We start from the raw sequence: 19,349 nt of genomic DNA on the forward strand, positions 1-19,349 counted from the left end.
GACTTAATCAAATGACAGGCCAAAAAAGATCCCGGGAGATCAGGGTAGCCTTGAGGAATCTCCGACTCCAATGTAATCGCTGTGGATCTGAGAGCAAGCTGCCTGTATCAGCCCCTGGCTGCGATCGCAAACGAGGCATGAGGTACAGCAGAATGAATGGCATCAATCCAGCTCAGTGGGGCAGAAGGAAAGCAACATTGCAAAGCAATGAACACATTTCATTTGGCCAAAAACCCCCAATGCCGGGTGAATTTTGCAGCACACGTCATCAGTTTTTGCCTCAGTTAGAATCTGTATTGGATCTGAAGTTGTTACTGCTGATTCTTTTTTTTTAAAAAAATGGTTGATCGCTTCAAGATGTCTTCATGGGAAGAGATTCAAAAATTCAATTTAATTAATCATCAATTTCCCCATGAATCCAAGTTCATTTAGGGCCACTTTCTGCCTGGGCTCATTTTGCAGGCTTGCTTACTAACCTCATTTCTTAATCAAATGAAGACTGATGCCTCAGTCAGACAGGTCTGACCCAAGACATATTGCCTCCATAGGCAGGCTATCTGAAATCTCAGTTTAAATACATGCATCTGCACACAGATATTCATTAATGTTGGCCACAATCTCCCAGGAAGGTCATCAAAATGTCTAGGAGCTGCCTTTCAATGTGGATCGCACAGAGCGACCCCCTGGTCAAGCCCATAGCCAGAAAGCTTCTGCTAATTGGGCCAAAACTAGGGCTGAGCCAAATTCACCACCCGTATTCACAGATTATTGTTATTATTTTGCTGAAGGAGGGGGATTTGGGAGTTGAAATTACTCAAATGGATTGGGGGCGTATTGTGCTACTGGTCTCTTCCTCTCTTTTTCTTATAAACTGTTTATAAATCTTTCTAAAAGAAATGATTAAAAATAAACAACTTACACATAACTCTAAGCAGCGTACACTCTAAAATTGTCAATAAAGCACAGCTAAGATGAACCAAAAAACCCCACAACCATAATGTAGTCATAGATAAAAACACAGCTAAAACCAGTAAAACCTTTAGAGCAAGCCTAGAAAGCTGAATCATATGTTTGCTGGAATAAAAATACGTTTCTAGCAGACCCAGAAAAAAATGAAGTGAGGGTCCCTGCCCATTGGTGAGTTGGATTTTTTAAACCTCATGCTCTGCTGGCAGTGGCTGTAGAACAGCTCCATCTTTTCCGCCCAGGATGCCCCTGGGCTATTGTACCAATTAGCATCTGGGCTCAGTTCCAAGTGTTGGTTTTGTTCTATAAAACCTTATGCTGCTCAAGACCACCCCAGTACCTCAAAGGCCACCTCATCCTACATTAGCCTGTTAGCAAAATGCATGTATAAGCTGCAAATTTGTGCAAATGTCTCTATTGGCACACTTGAAGATTTGGCAGATGTAGCTTTGGGCATGCCAAATGACAGAATCAGAGAATTGTAGAGTTGGAAGGGACCCAGAGGGTAATCTAGTCCAACCCCTCCACTGCAGGGAATATCAACTAGATCAAATGGCCACCCAACCTCTGCAACGAAAGGAGAGTCCACCACCTCCCAAGGGAGTCCATTCCACTGTTGAACAGCTCTTACTCTCAGAAAGTCCTTCCTGATGTTTCGTTGGCATCTCCTTTCTTGTAACTTGAATTGCTACTTGCTTTAATCCAAGAAGCAGATCCTAGCTTTGGTTTATTATCTAGCAGAATTTCCAATGCTTTCCCCCTGTTCTGACCTGTATCAATGTTCTTGAGACCTCTGGGTTAAATGTTCTGTGTTTCTTCACCTTAGATATTGGCTGTTGTATATGCAATGAGAGATTTTTCATTCATTTGCGCAGGTGCGTTTGTGGAATCTTTACTTCAGGAAGAGTGCAGGGCCTTTAAATTCCACTGTTGTTTCATCTAATGTATTGAACACATATCCCCGCCCCCTGCTGCTTCAAACTTATTTTTTCGAGTACAGTGTCCAAGAATGTTGTGTCTATGGACACAAACACACAAATGCAAGCTATATTCTTTTTCCCCATATTTGTTGTTTTGGTCTAAAGAGACATAAAGAGGAAGGGAGGAGGCGTTGCCATAGGAACGGGAATGAGTACAAGCATGTTACGCACACAGCTGAACTATTGCATAAAGGTTTGCTGGCACAAAGGAGGAAATGGTTCATTTGGAAGCAAATAAACCATCACAGAGGGCTGGACTCATCTGTTCAGAACTTGACTAGCTGGATGGACTTCTGGATTTCTCCTGATGCTCGTCTAGCAGGTCTTGAGTTGTGGAATGGTACCGTCAGGATCCACTGAGTAACTGATTGCCTTCCATTGGATGCCATGGCCAGCGATTGGTTGTTATTCAGATAGTGCCACCAATTCACACGGTGCTTTGCAAAGTAGTAGCAGAGAGGTCTGTGCCCCAATGATCTTACAATTTAAAATGCAGCACAGTGGAGACAACAGAGGAAGCTGAGGGAGGCAGAGGAGAGGATGGATGGGGAGAATGTGGCCTTGTTCAGATGTAACGCTAAATCATGAGGATTTTGGGGTCTCGGAAGCTTCATATCAGGAGAGGCATTCCAGAAGGTATTGGGGGACCTGTGCGATGAAGAACCAATACTAAGAAATAGTATTGAAAAAGTCCACTTTTTGCCTTGACCAGTTAGTTGTGGGTGGACCCAAAAGCCCTTTGAGGAAGAGATGGCCACTCTGTTGAAGTGGAGCCAAGCCACAACTTAGGCTTTCCAGGTGTGGTGAACCAGTGGCCCTCCAGATGTTGTTGGATTCCAACTCCCATCAGCCCCAGTCAGCGTGGACAGTGGTCAGGGATTCTGGGGGTTGGAGTCCAGAAACATTGGGAGAGCCCCAGTTTCCCTGTTGTAGAAAAGGGGGGATAAATAACTCTTGCCCCCAGGGAAACCACTTTCCTGGTCTGTTTTTTGGAACCCATGGAGAAGAGCAGCCTTGTCCAGCCCTTGTGGCATTGCTATAGTAAAGGTGGTGCTGATCTTTCCTTGCAGGTCGGGATTGATTTCACAGCCTCCAACGGGAATCCTCGGGACCCCACGTCTTTGCACTACATCAACCCCATGGGAACAAATGAATACCTCTCAGCTATTTGGGCAGTGGGGCAGATAATACAAGATTATGACACGTAAGTGCCGCTTCCCTCATGAGGCTCTGTCTGGAAGGGATGATCTAAATATTTCTTCAGATGTTTTATGTATTTTAAAACAAAATTCATGGAGAATAAATCAATCAAGAGCTGTTAGCCATAACAGCTAGGTGGAACCTCCAGCTACAGAAGCAGTACACCTGGGAAACGCAACCAGATGGGTGGGGTATAAATAATAAATTATTATTATTATTATTATTATTATTATTATTAGCCAAAAGATGCACACAGGGGGAAAACAGCAGAGGTCTATCAACACAAGGGCCACCAGTCAGTGGTAGAGCAACTGTTTTGCATGCAAGGGGTCCCTGGTTCAAATTCCAATGGCAGGTAAAATACTTTTTGAGTATGCAATAATGACAGCGAGAATGCTACTAGCCCAGAGATGGAAGGAAGAAGAAATACCAACAAAAGAAGAATGGCAGATGAAACTGATGAAATATGCGGAAATGGCGGAACTGATTGGAAAGATCCAAAACCATGAAGATCAAGTATTTTCTAAAGACTGGAATAAATTCATAATTTACTTAAAAGACCACTGTAAACAGTTAAAATCTTTGGCAGGGATGTAAAGACACTTGTAATGTGGAATTGATTTAATGATAATTATGGTTATATAATAGCTAGATAAGGGTAAAAGATGCAGTAAATTTAATCTTAAAGATGGAAGGAGGTCTAAGAGTTTGAAAGAACTCTGTATTTTAATGTTTGAAATTGCTATGTTTTATATGTATAATTTTTTTTAAAAAAACTACGCACGTGTGCGCGCGCACACACACACACACACACACGAATACCAACAGCAACTCCACATAGGGCTATGCAAGACTCTGCCTGAAACCCCAAAGAGCCACTGGCAGTAAGTGCAGACATTAGTGAGCTAGACAAACCAATATAACTTAACTCGACAAAAGGCAGCTTTTTACAGCCCTATCTTACTGTGCCACCTTCATGCCTTGCTTGTGATCTTCCAGATTCCCCTGGCTGGCCATTTGGGAAATGGGATGTTGGATTAGATCAACCTCGCCCCACCTCGAGGCTTTCGAGATGTTTTAGATTATGGCTCTCAGCAGCCCAAAGCATCTGGATGGTGACAGGATATGGAAGACGGGACGGGGAGCTTGCTTTGAATCATCCTGGCTCTTCTTAAATTCCCCCTGGAATTCTGCAGATTGTCTCAAGTCAGGGACAGATTGCCAGTGTGGGGCAAAGTGCCCTTTCCAAAACAATGTGTTTCTTGGCTTATGTATTTATATTCCACTTATTAGGCATGTTTGGCTCCCAAAGGAGCTAACAATTTAAAATTGTTTAAAAGGGAAGAGGATTAACACCTGCATGTGTCCCTTCCATGTGGTTTGTGTAATTCTCTAAAGTTTGTAGTCCTCATGATGGTAGAGAAACACATTGATCTGGCAGTGAAGTTTGACCACACGCGTCTTACAAAGCTGGTTGTGAGGCCTTGCAAACACATCACCTTCTGGAACTCTTTGCATAGGGCTTTGCAGGCTGATCAGCAGTGCCTGCAACCTCCCCCTTTGACTGAGCCAGGTTTTTACCTGCCCTACACCTTGGCAGATGTGTGTGGCTTGGCCAAATGGGGTGGCCTGGTAGGCCTAATTTGGCCCATAAGCAGGAGGTTCCCCTCCACTCCTGATTAACGGAAAGGCATATAACCACTGCAGAAAGGATGGGTGCTCCTTGTTGTATAACTTCCCAGCAAACAAATCGGAAGGAATGCTCAATAAAAGACTGAATATAGTCTCACCTCTGCATAAGCTTTATGTGAATAAATCAGGGTGAGTACTCAGGGAGCAGGAATCTCTCCTAAGTAGTTTTCTGCATATCTTGTTGAACCAATATCATTTATGTGGGTTACAGAACCGTGCTGGAGATTTGCAGCCTTGCCTAAGTCCATACTTACTTTCTCCCTTGCTTCCCCCTCCCCCCCTTCTTCTGATTATTTTGCAGAGATAAAATGTTTCCTGCTTTGGGATTTGGTGCCCAGCTCCCCCCAGACTGGAAGGTAAACCTGCTCCTGTTGTTGTAGACGTTTCCATGCTTACAGTGTGTGTATATATCATTAGGTAGAACAAAGCTTTCAGGGTTTCCTTCTTGATTCAAACAGTGCAGTTCTATATTTAGAAGTACATCCCATTGAGTTCAGTGGGGCAGACTCCTACATAAGCGTAGGAATGGAGCCTCAGTCAAACAGCTGGCCCCGTGGCAAGCATTCAGAGCATCCTGGGGAACAGAGTCTGAAATGGGGATTCTAAGGCAGGAATGAAAAGAGTGAAAAGATAAGGAGAGAGGAACGTGTGTCTGCTTGTTCAGAGGTTTAGGCTAGGCTAGAGAATCCATCTGATGCGTGTCGAAACTCCGCAGCCACCCCCTCATTGGGAAATAACTCACACCAGGACACAGATATTAGGTTTATGTTATTGGGCAAATTTTGGCCACAACTTTATTGAATTACAGAATGTGAGCAGTATTGGCTTAGGCATTGATTGGACCTGACTGTATCTGACTCCTGCCCACTATGCAGGAAGTCCAGAAAGGGTAAGCCCCCGGTAGGGGGAGCCCTGTCGATGCGAACCAACTCAAACTCCCCCTGGTGTTCCCGTTGGGGTCATGTCAAGGCCCTAGTCCCCAGCCGGGCTTCGGACAAAATCAACACCCCCGGATTCCTTTAATGGAATACCCTTAAGAATGGAGGGGCAGGTGATGGTCACACCTCCCCTTCCCCACACAAGGTCAAACAATGCCTAACCGCAACCCTAACAAAGTTGTGACAATTGCTACGAGGTAGGTGAAAACCAAGTGGTCAGTGCCAATTTGCCAAATGGAAAAATTCCTACAAGGCCCCTCGGACAACGAAGGTGACCAACCACAGTCCATAGCAAGGCCAGTGCCTAACCTGCAAATAGGGTTGGAGGGCGGGTGATTGAGGAAGCGAGCCAAAGAGGAAGTCCTCTGGCTCGCTCCTCAGTTTAAACTGCCCCGGCCACACACCCCGCCCCCCGGCCAGCGGATTGGCTGGCTGGGTTCTGACATGGCCGGGATCCCCCAGGCAACAGGGGACATTGTCCCCTGGCCCTGGTGGGGAGTGGGTGGCCATGCGGTCCACCGCAACTCCTCCCCACTGGGAAGTGGAGCAGATCTAAAACTACAATTCTGCCTCAGCCCTCCAAGCTAGGATGGCTAATATCCAGAGTTTCTGCAAGATTTCCCTTTTTCTCATCTCTCCCCTGTAGCTCCTGACACCTTCCCCACTTGCACCTGATGGACCCCCCAACCTTTTGAAACATATTTGAGGGTATTCCCAGGGGGTGGGGAAGAAGAATCCCATTACATGAATAAAAGACCATTCTGCTAGCAGATGGCACAACTGGGTGTCACTCATGTGGTTGGGAATGACTGCAATGGCTGTCAAACATTAGGAGTCACTGCCAACCCTAATAAGAAGGGCATGAGTGTCCCGGTTGTCCACACAACAACTCCAAAGACAGAGAATGTAATCCAAGACCAGCCAAAAAGGAAACCTGTGCCATAAAATGTGGGTTAGGAACCAAAATCTTTTCTCTGAAAGCCAGACTACAAAATGTTAAAGACTGTAAGAGCAGTAATAGCGCGCTTTGCTTTATAAGATGCTTTGAGGGCATGTTATTGCTGGAAAGTAAAAATAGATTAATGAAATAAATACATGGCTAAATAAATGTTATGACAGTGCTATTAGAGGTTTGTGTATATGGATATTTGTTGTGTGGAATCTAATATATTTACCCGCAATATTGATAAACGGGAATCTGCCCTGCCCATAGAGGCATCTATGCTGCACTTCCACAGTTGGTGTGAATCCTGCATGCCCTGTTGGTGCCCAGGCATGGTTGCTGACTCTTGGAGCCTATTCACTTGGTCTCAAGTGCTACCTTAATGATTAAATACTCCAGTAACTCTCCCACTGTGCACATTATTCTTGCTATTAATACAGTGGTGCACACTCTGTATCAAGGTGCCAGTGACATTAAGTGCAGGATCAGGCACTCAATGTGCTGCTTGAGAGTGAGTCATCCCCCTTCTTCACCATTAAACATTACATTTGTCTGTCATTTCCCCCATTACAATGAATGCAGTAAACATCTTTCGGTTCTGAAGGTGACCAATTTGTTGTTCCTGAGAGCAGGAGGAGGAATCAAATGATGACATTTTAGTGGGAGGAATTAGGATGGGTGACGTGCAACTTTGCTTCTGAGATGAATTTTTTTTTAGATGAAGTAAGTTAAAGTGGCAGTCCAAAGGTTTGCATTTTGAGGTGGTTGTTTTTTCACCCCTGAGCAGAGTGTTGGGTGAGTCTCTACTTTCTAGGACTGCAAGCTTCAGTATTATGTCTGAATAATCACTGAAAGCTTTAATAAACATTTGCCAGCCATTTAACTGGAGAGACTGAAAATAAAAACGCCAGGTCTCTGAACACTCAAAAGGTCCACCGCTGTGATGAATACATGAGTGGGCAGCTTCCTTTGTCTTGCACCACATCACATGTGGGATCTGTTGTCTAATGATTTAGAAAAATGGAAAGTGATCTGTTGGAACCCAATTAATGAAGTAAAATAAGAAGTAAACAGTCTAGCAGACATAAAATTTATTTCAGTACAAAAAACTCCATCCTTAAATATCTAAATTCATAGTAGCATATAACTAGACTATGTCTTTGGTAAAAGCCAAAACACCTTTGCAGACACTTGCTTTGGTTTTTGCATTACAGTGGTACCTCAGGTTAAGTACTTAATTCATTCCGGAGGTCCGTTCTTAACCTGAAACTGTTCTTAACCTGAAGCACCACTTTAGCTAATGGGGCCTCCTGCTGCTGCCGTGCCGCCGGAGCCCAATTTCTGTTCTTATCCTGAAGCAAAGTTCTTAACCTGAAGCACTATTTCTGGGTTAGCAGAGTGTGTAACCTGAAGCGTATGTAACCTGAAGTGTATGTAACCCGAGGTATCACTGTATTCAGTGTTCTAAGGACTGACTAAATGTAACAACAACAAAAACAATATGTCACCCATTGAGTGGGTTGCCCCAGCCACTCTGTGCAGCTTACAGCAAAATATAAGCACCCCAGGCTGTGGGGTCCCAGATCTGTGCTCTGTGATGTGGCCTGAATGGAGCCACTGGAAACATTAATTGACAGGCCTAATTGTCATCTATTTGGATATTGCAGTTAAAACTCCCAACCCTGCATATTAGATCTGGCAAGCGCAGTAGCTCTGTGAAACTAGGCCTAAAATTTATGCTCAGAACCTGTCAATAGGACACATAACTTCCATTTGTTCCTCATGTTTCAGGTCAGTCCAGTGATTGATACACTTTTCTAGGTTTTTCCCACCCACCAAACAAAAAACAACACCTGTTTGCTTTTCAGAGAGGCAGGTCTATTTTATCTAAATAGCCTATAAGCCTGATTTAGTTTCCAGCCAAAGAACAGGATGACTCAATACCTTTTCCATGCAGGAAACCGGACCACCATTCAGGAGGTTTAGGTTTATTTTAGCTTCAGAAATCTCTCACATATAACAACGCTTGTGACTTTGTGGGGGATCTGGCCAGGAATGGGGGAGAAGTGTGTAAACCTACCTCACAATACACAAACTGAAATACAGCTACATTGCAGAGTTCACATTTCTCAAAATTTTGCATTGCAGTTCTCTTAGCCAAGTAACATGTGCAGAAATACATAGGCTGATGTGAAGTGTGCATAGAAACACATGTATTAGTGAAAAGAACATACCAAAAAAATAGATACATGTTGGCTGCTTTTGAGAATGCCTGCTCTTAATTTCCACCATATCTATAACCTCGTGGATGGCTATCTGCATTTTCCATGGACTGCAAATAACAAATTACAAACATGGCTATTGTTACAGTGAGGACCAGAGCAGGAAGCAGAGATGACTATCAAAGATAAGAGACATAGAAATCATGCTTTGTTCTCCCGATGCTCTTGTTGCCATGGTGCCTCAGGATGCTTTCAAAGGACTGATATGAATAAGATATTCAACACATGAAAAAAAACCATGTTGGAAATGTCAGAGAACATCTTGAAATGCAAAGGCCTTTGCGAAGGGGACCTCAAGAAGTCGTCTCTGTAGGGGCTGTGAGAGGGAACGAATTCAAATTCCAAAGCACTCGGGGGGGGGGGGTACCCAGGAGGCTGTGGCTGCAGCCATCTGTCAAAGTCCCTCCCATGTGCAAACTTTTGGTGGTGGTGGGAAGACTATGTCAAATTATTCATTGTTTGCTCGTGGGGAGAAAGGGTCCTGAGCTTGCAAGTCTGGGAAAAGAAAGTGTCGTCTATGGAAATCATGAGGCTTTGTATTGTGTCACCTGAGGACGGGATCTCTATGCTGTTGACTGGGACTTGCAAGGTGAGGGGGAAGCAAAAAGAACACTTTTTGGGTTGTTGTTTACACATTCCTGAAGCTTTTTTCCTACTATGCTATATGGCAAAAAAGGGGGCTCAGTCCTAGACTTCCGGGTTGGTGCCTCCGGCAATGGCGGAGTTCCTCCGATCGGGAGGAATTTGCTCCGTGGAAATCAGGGTCTGACCGCCACAGTGAAGGCGGAGACCCACTAAAAATCACAGGCGGGAGAAGCCTGTGAACGTGGGATTCGGCTGGCACCTTTTGCGCCTCCCCTACTCGTGGGGAGACCCGGTTTCGGGTATCCGGAGCGATGTGGGGTGAGTGGCGCGGTGCTTCGAATTGACTGCTTTTTTCACGGAGTGAAGCCGCATTGCTGTTGCCGGAGAGCGCTGACTTTTTCCTGTAGACAATTTGACTTTAAACAACTACCCGTGAGTAGAACGGAAAATTGGATCTACAAAAGTCTTAATTTGGTACCGAAAGGGGAAGGTTTCAAATAGGAAGTCCGCCTTCCCCTTTTGTAAATAGATTGAAGCAAAGAAGCTGCAAGCTAAGGTCTTGGAAAGCCTTATGTAAAGAATTAAACTTCCATCGATTAAAATCATTAAACCCCCCTTGGAAGCAGGAGAAGAGGGGGGAAATTTTGGATCGTGTAAGCCTGCAGGAGAGAGTGATAAAAATTAAATTACCACTGCTCTGAACCTGGAAACGGGCTGCCAGTAGATTGACATTTTGGGAGAGTTCATTGACTGTGAATAAAACATGTTGACAATTAGTTAAATAAGAAAAATATATTGTTTCCATTGTCCTCTTCTGCATTTAAAAAGGAGGAAAAGTAACTGAAAATTGAAACTAACTTTACTTTTTGAACAGTGCTTGAAAGGATTGATACAAGTGGAGACTGTTTCCCTCTAGAGGGAGTTTTGGAAACTGTTACAAGAGTGGAGCTGGGGAATCTCCAGCTACAGGATAAGAACTGTGAGAATCAGGGATTGACCTTGGACCATTTAAGAATGTCGACAGGAGAAGCCTTAGTGACTGTATTATGTAAGATAAGCTATTTGTTGGAACAGCTTCACAAGAAGACCGATGTTATGACTACTAAAATTGATTAACTTGGGACAAAAAGCGATTAATTTGGGACAAAAAGTGAGCACCAATACAGAAATTATTCAGGATTTGGTACAGGAATCTACTTCAGCAGAACAAATTGTGGAGAAGGAGGAGAAGGAGAAGGAGAAGGAGAAGGAGAAGGAGAAGGAGAAGGAGAAAGTTGTTGTTGTCAAACCTAAAGTAATACAAGTGGGAGCATCAGCCTTACAGAGGCAGATTGAGGACTATAAGTTGAGGCCTTTTATGATTGAATCTAGAAAAAGTCAGATTTTGAGGATCGGAGCCCGGCCTGGATTGGAGAAGGAAAGCTGGAAAGATCCCTCCATGCAGGGATTAACTGAATTTTAGGACATGGACTTGGGTCAGGAGGAGACTGGAGTTCTGGGGGCCTTTGGATTTGGAGGAATTTTGAAACATGTCCTGAAATACTTTATGGATCTTAGCTTTAACTATGGAAATCTGGCTGACCTGTCAAGGAGGAATAAAAATATTGTTAAGTCGGAGTTTTCCCAAGATCTGCTCTAGAGCAGTGTTTCCCAACCTTGTGCCTCCAGCTGTTTTTGAACTACAACTCCCATCATCCCTGACTAGCAAGACCAGTGGCAAAGGATGATGGGAATTGTAGTCCAAAAACAGCTGGAGGCACAAGGTTGGGAAACACTGCTCTAGAGCATCAAAGAATATGAAGAAGACCTGCAGAAGGGACTTGGAAAAGAGTTAAGAGCCTCGGACATAAGATCTCCAGGTTGATGGACTGTATGGAGTTGACGGAAGTGACTGGCAGAGTCCGAGACCGGGGAGAGGAGATGGTGGAAGAGGATTGGAAAATTTAAAGTCTGTATATAGAAATACTGTAAAATTAATGAGTGATAGAAAAATGTTGGAATGAAATTTTATGGCCTTAGTAGAAATGTTATAAGGAGTTAAGCTTAAATATGTATATTAGTTTTAATGGAAATAAGATTAAAAATATGTTAAGACATTTATATGACAGAAAATAGAGAAAGATGGAAATGAATTGCTGAAACAATTAACAGAAGTGGAATACAAAAAGGGAGGTGAGAGGAGGTTGATGAAACAAGGGAATGAAAGATAGAGTATGGAAAAGGTATGATGTATGTTTTTAAATTGGTTTTGTTTTGTTTTGTTTATTGTGTTTAGTTTAATGTGTTAAGGTTGTGTTTTGTATTGTTTATATATTGTATTGTATTGTTTATATATTGTACTGTATTGTTTTTTCTCTTTTTTGTTTTCTTTCTCCTGTCTTTTTTCCTTTCTTTTTTGTAAGCTTTAAAAGTAATAATTATTATTATTATTATTATTTTAAAAAGGGGGCTCAGTCCTGAGACCTTTTTTTTGCTATATGTAGGGGGGCGGTTCTAGAGAGTGGGGAAGGGGGTGATTCCCCCCCCCCTTGAAAAAAAACCCCTCTGTACATTGTTGGAATGGGTGTTTTTAACTTAATGGGTCATATCTCCTTGGCCCCAATGCCCACTCTTAGGATACAGCTTTAATAAATGCTCAAAGACAGACATTAAAACTTCAATACTGTTTGTTTGTTTGTTTGTTTGTTTGTTTGTTTGTTTGTTTGTTTGTTTGTTTGTTTGTTTTAGAGTTACCGATATATCTGTCTTCCCCAAAATTGGGAGCCAAGCACAGTGCATGGTCTACTTAAAAAAGTAATCACAAAGTAACCTTCACAGCATAATTTCCATTGTCGGAGACAGTGATGCTTCTGAATGCCAGTCGCTGGGAATCTCAAGTGGGGAGAGTTGCTACTGTTTCTCTTACACTGTGAGAACAGGATGCCTGGCTGGATGGGCCCCCTTGGGCCTGATCCAGCAGGGCTTTTCTTGCGTCCTTACAACCAAAGAATGAAAAGACACAAGCCCTGCAATTGCCTTCTCTTTTCTCTTCCTTTCTTTAGCACTGACCCACTCAGTGCTCAACTGCCCTCCACATTCCATAGATGCCACAAAGGGACAAATTTGTGCCTATTTGGTTTGTTTGCTCATTCATTCATTCATTCATTCATTCATTCATTCATTTCCTTCTCATTCATAAACTAGTCTTCTGGATACCCGAGAAGCCCCCTGAGTATGCAGGAACCAGACCTTGCTTTGGGGTGGCCCATTTTACTTCCAAACAGAGAGGCACAGGACCATGCGAGTTTGGCATGGGAGGGAACGGCAATGATGGTTACGGGCCGAAATGTAATGCAGTGCAATGTGATGAGAGCTGCCTTTGGGGGACAGTGCAGGGGTAATTGCGTGGCAGCTTTTGCCACCTTCAGTCTGACACTAAAGTTTAGTCCCATGAAAAAGAAAGGTGATGCATTTATTTGGAGCAATTGTGCCTTCCTGCTCTTCAGCCAGAAAGGTTCCCAGAGCAGTTTGTGTGCAGTTGAACCAGGCATTCCCTGCCCTGCAGGCTCGCAATCGAAAAGACATGATGATGACACAAAAGGGACAGGGAGGGGAAAGTGGGAAACAAAGGCCAGGTGCTTAAAGTTTTTGGTCCTTTCAGTGACTCGCTGGAATGGAAGCTGCTCAAGGGCTGGAGGCCCAGCCTGATGGAGCTGGTCTTCCGTCAGGGCTGATGGAAGGAGCTCCTCTTCTCACCTCTCCCACTGAAGCGAAAGAAGAGGCTTCGTGGAGCTAGCCCTGGGTTACATGAATTGCTTGCTAGCTCCATCATTACATACATTCAGTGGACAAGCAGATGTGCAAAAATGGGTGTGGTGCCCTTGTGCCACAAGGCAGTCTTTGGGGAAGGGTGGAGAGAATGGGCTCCCCTAATTTTAATGCTCAGGTGAATCTTGGAGGAAACACATCCTGAAACTTGGGTATCAGCTACATTTTGCAATATGTTTGGGTGGAAAGAGGAGTAAAATTAATCCCCACTGCTTCTTTTTCAACCTTCGTCTTCCAGGTTTCGCACGAATTTGCCATTAACTTCAATCCTACAAACCCCTTTTGCCTCGGTAAGTGCACAGTTCATTTTATTTCTGCTGTCTTTAATTCATTGGCTTTTAAATTTTAATGCTGTTTTAAAATCTGTACTATGTTTTATATTTTATTTCTCTACACTGCTGAGGCATTTTCTGCATGTAGAGCAATATACACATTCTGTCTTAAATGCAGGGGGTGCAAAGCTGAGAGGGGTTTTTTTTGGGGGGGTGGCACACCTTCTGAAAAGACACAAAAACTTCCTCTAAGTAGCTTCCACCACAGAAGTATCCAGACTAAAATAGCACTATATGTGGGGTGTACAAAATGTTTAAAGAAGAGCCCCAGTTCAAATATTTTAATGATATAAGGCCCTGGCTGGCTGGGGCTGATGGGAGTTGTAGTCCAACAACTTCTGGAGGACACCAGGGGAAGCTGCCTTAGGTCTTCCAACTAGGCTAGGGGGGGTGGAAGAGATTTGATTCTGTTTGCATTTCACTAAGAAGCCACCCAATTTGCACTTCCCGAAACAATATGCATATCCAAACATAACTATCCATCAAAATGCACTCCCCTCAAAATTCTGTGAGGCCATTGACCAACCAAATAATGTGTACCAAAATGCATATATTAGTGAAAATTACATACAGAATGCATTATGGTAGGGAAAGTTGCTTGCAAAATGTGTGTATATTAGTAAAAAAAATGTATATATTAGGAGAAATCCATGTTAAATATTGACACATTTTCACTGGGAACAAATCACTGCAAACTGGAAAAATGAGAAAGGGAAATCGACAGATTCCTTCCTCTCTAGTTCCAATTGCCTTTTTGGATTAGTGTGAAGCTTCCTGCTTCCGATACCAACTAGCCAGATGCTGCATCTGAACTTATGCTGCCTCTGAGCATAGAGGTTTGGTTCTAGTTAGCAGCACTTGTTGGGAGTCGTCTGTGAATTCTCTGGGAAATGCAACCAAAGCAGCCTCCACCTCTCACAGAGACATGAAGCAGCCTGGGAGCGTTAGTAGGTGTTTGTACATGTTGCTTGAGTGATAGGTTAAAGGGTCACCTGAGTTAACGGGGCGAGGAATAAATAGCTGGGATGCAGAGACAGAAAACCCCACACACTTTTGGATGGAGCCGAGCAGGAGGCCCCCTGCAAACAGCTTGACAAGAAGCTTGAAAAGGTTGTTTCTTTTATAAGATTATTTCCCACCGCCACCCAACAATGATGAGGAGACTGTCTCAAGTCATTAATTAATTACCTATATTTAGGGCTACCCCCCAATTAGAGAAGTCTTCGTCATTTGGGTGAGTTTTAGGCCAGGATCCTTTATGCACTTACCTGGGGATGAATTCCAACTGGACTTTCTTCTGAGTAGACACATGCATGATGGGATTGTGCTGCAAGGCTATTTCAGGAACACAAAGGTTGCAAAATCAAAACTTTGGGACAGGAGTTGGGGCTCACACCTGGATTTGTGTGCATTTGGGGGCCTGCAGCACTGACCACCCATTCTCTTACTTTGCTCTAAAGGTGTAGAAGGCATCGTCCAAGCCTACTCCACCTGCCTGCCTCACATACGCTTCTATGGACCAACTAACTTCTCCCCCATCATCAACCACGTGGCTCGCTTTGCAGCCCAGGCCACCCAGCAACAGTCTGCGACTGTGAGTTCAGGCACCTTTGCCATTTGTCTTTGGATAAAGTGTGTTTGGTGGGGGCACTGCTAGATCTGCACGAGGGCAGAGGCTGCAAGGAGAACTATTAGATCAGTGGTTCCCAAACTTTTCAGGCCACCACATTCTTGGTTCCATTAACCCGTCCCCAGTGCCTCCTACCCTATAGAAAGCAGGACCCACTACGGAAGAAAATAACACAATAAAACTTAAAAGAGTAACAATCAATTGCACCTTTATTTAAAATCCAGTTAAAACTATTTCAATTAATTAACTGATGAACTTGATTGATACCAGCTTTTTGAAGGCCGAGAGTCATTTACACCTCTAGTGCCCCTTGCCACCCCCACTGTCTCCTAGCACCCCCTTAGGTAATCCCACTGCCCCCAGGGGGTCATAGAGCATACCTTTACCTTTTTACCCTGGATCGTAGAATTGGAAGGGACCAGGAGAGTCATCCAGTCCAATCCCCTGCAATGCAGGAATCTTTTGCCCAACATGGAGTTTGAACCCACAACCCTGAGATTAAGTGTCTCATGCTCTACCGACTGGTACTGCCCACTTTGGGAACCACTGCATTAGATCCTGCAAGTACATGATAATGCTACTGCAGAATTGAGCCCCTGGATGACGTCCAATGCACTGCTAGCTCACTCTGCTCTGAAAGCTCATGGATTGGATCACCCGCCATTAAAGACTTGCAGAAATAAATGTGTGCTTCAGAATGTTTGTGTTGCTATTTTGGTTCCACAGTCTGAGCTGCAGAACAGGAGAAGGATTAATTTTATAACTCCAGTGTGTTGGTTGGAAATTCACGGGAAGAGATGTACCCCAACTGTCCTCATATACCAGGAACATTTGGTAGGGGTAGCCAATCTGGTGCTACTCTCTGGATGGTGTTGGATTCTAACTCCCATCATCCCCAGCCAGTGTGGACAATGGTCAGGATGATGGAAATTGTAGTCCAGTAACCTCAAACGTCTACCCCTTCCATCCCCTGCTGTGGTCCTAATGAAAATCGCCCTGCAAACCCTCACACCCCAGAAAAAGTTTCCATTGATATTATTTCTTAATGTAGATAGGCCCTCTTTTAGGAAAATGTTGAGAACTCCGATGGGGGCTTAGCACAAACTTCTCCTTCTCCTGCACTATTCGGTTGAGACGCCCTCCTGTATTAAAATATTTCCTAAGGCGGTGTTGTCCTGCACCTTGTCTGAGGACAAGGGACCATCCTGCAGGTTTCACCAAGGACCAAGGAGTGCTAATCAGGTGTCAGTTGTGTCTGTCCTTTGGCACTAATCACCAGAAAATTTTAATAGATAACATGCCAGAAGAGAATAGATATTCCATGAGGAAGCCTAAACTAGAGCCGGTCACATTCTCCAATCTAGTTTCTCCTGGTTTGGGGAGGGAGCAGGGTGCCCTTTGGATGTGAGCCATCTCCATCTTCCCCCGCCAACCCACTGAATCACCACAACACACATTTCACACAAGGATCTAGGAGTCTTGGTTGACCACAAACTTGACATGAGCCAACAGTGTGACGCGGCAGCTAAAAAAGCCAATGCAATTCTGGGCTGCATCAATAGGAGTATTGCATCTAGATCAAGGGAAGTAATAGTGCCACTGTATTCTGCTCTGGTCAGACCTCACCTGGAGTACTGTGTCCAGTTCTGGGCACCACAGTTCAAGAAGGACACTGACAAACTGGAACGTGTCCAGAGGAGGGCAACCAAAATGGTCAAAGGCCTGGAAACGATGCCTTATGAAGAACGGCTAAGGGAGCTGGGCATGTTTAGCCTGGAGAAGAGGAGGTTAAGGGGTGATATGATAGCCATGTTCAAATATATAAAAGGATGTCACATAGAGGAGGGAGAAAGGTTGTTTTCTGCTGCCCCAGAGAAGCGGACACGGAGCAATGGTTCCAAACTACAAGAAAAAAGATTCCACCTAAACATTAGGAAGAACTTCCTGACAGTAAGAGCTGTTCGACAGTGGAATTTGCTGCCAAGGTGTGTGGTGGAGTCTCCTTCTTTGGAGGTCTTTAAGCAGAGGCTTGACAACCATATGTCAGGAGTGCTCTGATGGTGTTTCCTGCTTGGCAGGGGGTTGGACTCGATGGCCCTTGTGGTCTCTTCCAACTCTATGATTCTATGATTCTTTTGGCCTTACTGACACCAGTGTTCCAGTTTCAGGCCAGGTGCCCCTCCCTCCTTGCAGCTGAGCAGGACTGTCCCATCCCCTGGCTCATCATCTCAAACTGCCCATGCTCCACCCATGTCCCCATACCCTGGAACTTGTCTGACTTTTCGATTTTTCGCCCTGCTTCTTCAGCAATACTTCATCCTCTTGATCATCACCGACGGCGTCATCAGTGACATGGACGAGACGCGGCATGCCGTTGTGCAAGCCTCCAAGCTGCCCATGTCCATCATCATCGTGGGAGTGGGGAACGCGGACTTCGCAGCCATGGAGTTCCTGGATGGAGACAGCCGCGTGGTCCGATCTTACACGGGAGAGGAGGCTGTGCGTGACATCGTCCAGTTTGTGCCCTTCCGGGAATTCCGTAGTGTGAGTGTGAAAGGCTTTGCCAGCCCTAAGTGCTATTCTTTTTATTTGTTACCCGCCCTTCACCATAAGCTGTGGACTTTGTGGGATGCTGGCTTAGGTTAACATTTGTTTCAGTCCAGAAAAGCTTGTCTTCTGTTCTTAAATCACCACTGAGACATACTGCTTGTCTTAGGGTCACTAAACGGATATATGAAGCTGCTTTCTGCTCAGTCAGACCAACGTTTTGGACTGCAACTCCCATATCGGTCAGGGTTGATGGGAATTGTGGTCCAAAACATCTGGAAGGCTGGCCTAACCCTACCAACTCCACTGACCACGACTCCGTGGTGGATGCCTTCAGGATACAGAAAACAGGCATAGTTATACGTTGCTTTGATATCGCGGCAGCGGCTGAATGTGTGAAGTGGCTTCAATGAAAAGCCTGAAACTGTATCTACTTACCGTATTTTTCGCTCTATAGGACGCACTTTTCCCCCTCAAAAAATTAAGGGGAAATGTGTGTGCGTCCTATGGAGCGAATGCAGGCTTCTTGGCTTCAGCGATAGCAACACGAAGCCCGCTCACTGTCTTGGCTTCTTTGCTCTTTGGGGGGGGGGGTAAGATTTTTTTCTTGATTCCCCCCCCCCAAAAAAAAAAGCTAGGCGTGCCTTTTGGTCCGGTGTGCCTTGTGGAGCGAAAAATACAGTATTTATTTTATTTCATGGTGGAGAAACTTGAACTGCACTGGCTTTCTTCTTTCAGGCACCGAAGGAAACCCTGGCCAAAGCTGTCCTGGCGGAGCTGCCGCAACAAGTGGTACAGTACTTCAAGCACCAGAACTTGCCGCCCATCAACTCAGAACCTGCCTAGGGCCCAGCCTACAAACTGTTCTTTGCCTGCATGTGCCCCAAACGTGTCAATGGCAGACGGTTGCATGTCTTATGTGGTTTCAAACAATTTGTACTTTTTGATTTAAGATGATTTAATTTAAGAGACGCAACAAAGAGCCCTGACCACCCCAAAAGTGCAACATGGGAAGCCACCAGGCCTGAGATTCCTGGGCCAAGGAAACTGTTGTCAATGCAGGACATTTTCCCTTCCCAGCCCTGAGAATCAACTTTTAAGTATTTGAATGTACTTTGTATGATTTTTTTTTGTGGAATGAGAGGAAAATTTTTACGCCCAGAACTTTCCAAGCCGTGAAGTTCTTGATATCCCATTGCCCAAAGAAATGTGGACAGTTCATGGATGTGTCATACTTCTCATGCTCAATGTTCATTTTTATACTGTGTACATGTTATATTTGTTATACTCAGGTTAATAAACAACCATGGACTCTTTGCAGCTTCATGAAACCCTGGTATGGTCGGTTTGGAGCTCTGCAACTCAGGTTTGACAGGTGAGACAGCAATAGGAACCTGTAGCCAGTGGCCTAGAACAGGGATGGCAAACTCGAGGACCATAACCTCTT

General features: G+C 44.5%; 1 protein-coding gene and 1 long non-coding RNA gene across 2 annotated transcripts in view; one reads left to right on the top strand and one right to left on the bottom strand.

The window, feature by feature from the left end:
• CPNE2 (copine 2) overlaps window positions 1–19,218 on the top strand; it is a 90,828-nt gene extending 71,610 nt beyond the window's left edge. The window contains exons 11-16 of the mRNA XM_079988416.1: window positions 3,017–3,150; window positions 5,140–5,194; window positions 13,632–13,683; window positions 15,186–15,319; window positions 17,663–17,899; window positions 18,641–19,218. Coding sequence (XP_079844542.1) covers window positions 3,017–3,150; window positions 5,140–5,194; window positions 13,632–13,683; window positions 15,186–15,319; window positions 17,663–17,899; window positions 18,641–18,748 — 720 coding nt within the window. The 3' untranslated portion in view covers window positions 18,749–19,218. The remainder of the gene's footprint in view (window positions 1–3,016; window positions 3,151–5,139; window positions 5,195–13,631; window positions 13,684–15,185; window positions 15,320–17,662; window positions 17,900–18,640) is intronic.
• On the bottom strand, window positions 1,843–2,972 carry LOC307222934. The gene is made up of 2 exons (XR_013841918.1): window positions 2,429–2,972; window positions 1,843–2,045 (listed from the first exon to the last, which is right to left on the bottom strand). It is a non-coding gene; the product is annotated as an uncharacterized lncRNA (long non-coding RNA).
• Window positions 19,219–19,349: the final 131 nt, after the last annotated feature.

This window comes from Podarcis cretensis (assembly GCF_951804945.1).
Source record: "Podarcis cretensis genome assembly, chromosome: 8".
In the NCBI taxonomy this organism is placed as follows: domain Eukaryota; kingdom Metazoa; phylum Chordata; class Lepidosauria; order Squamata; family Lacertidae; genus Podarcis; species Podarcis cretensis.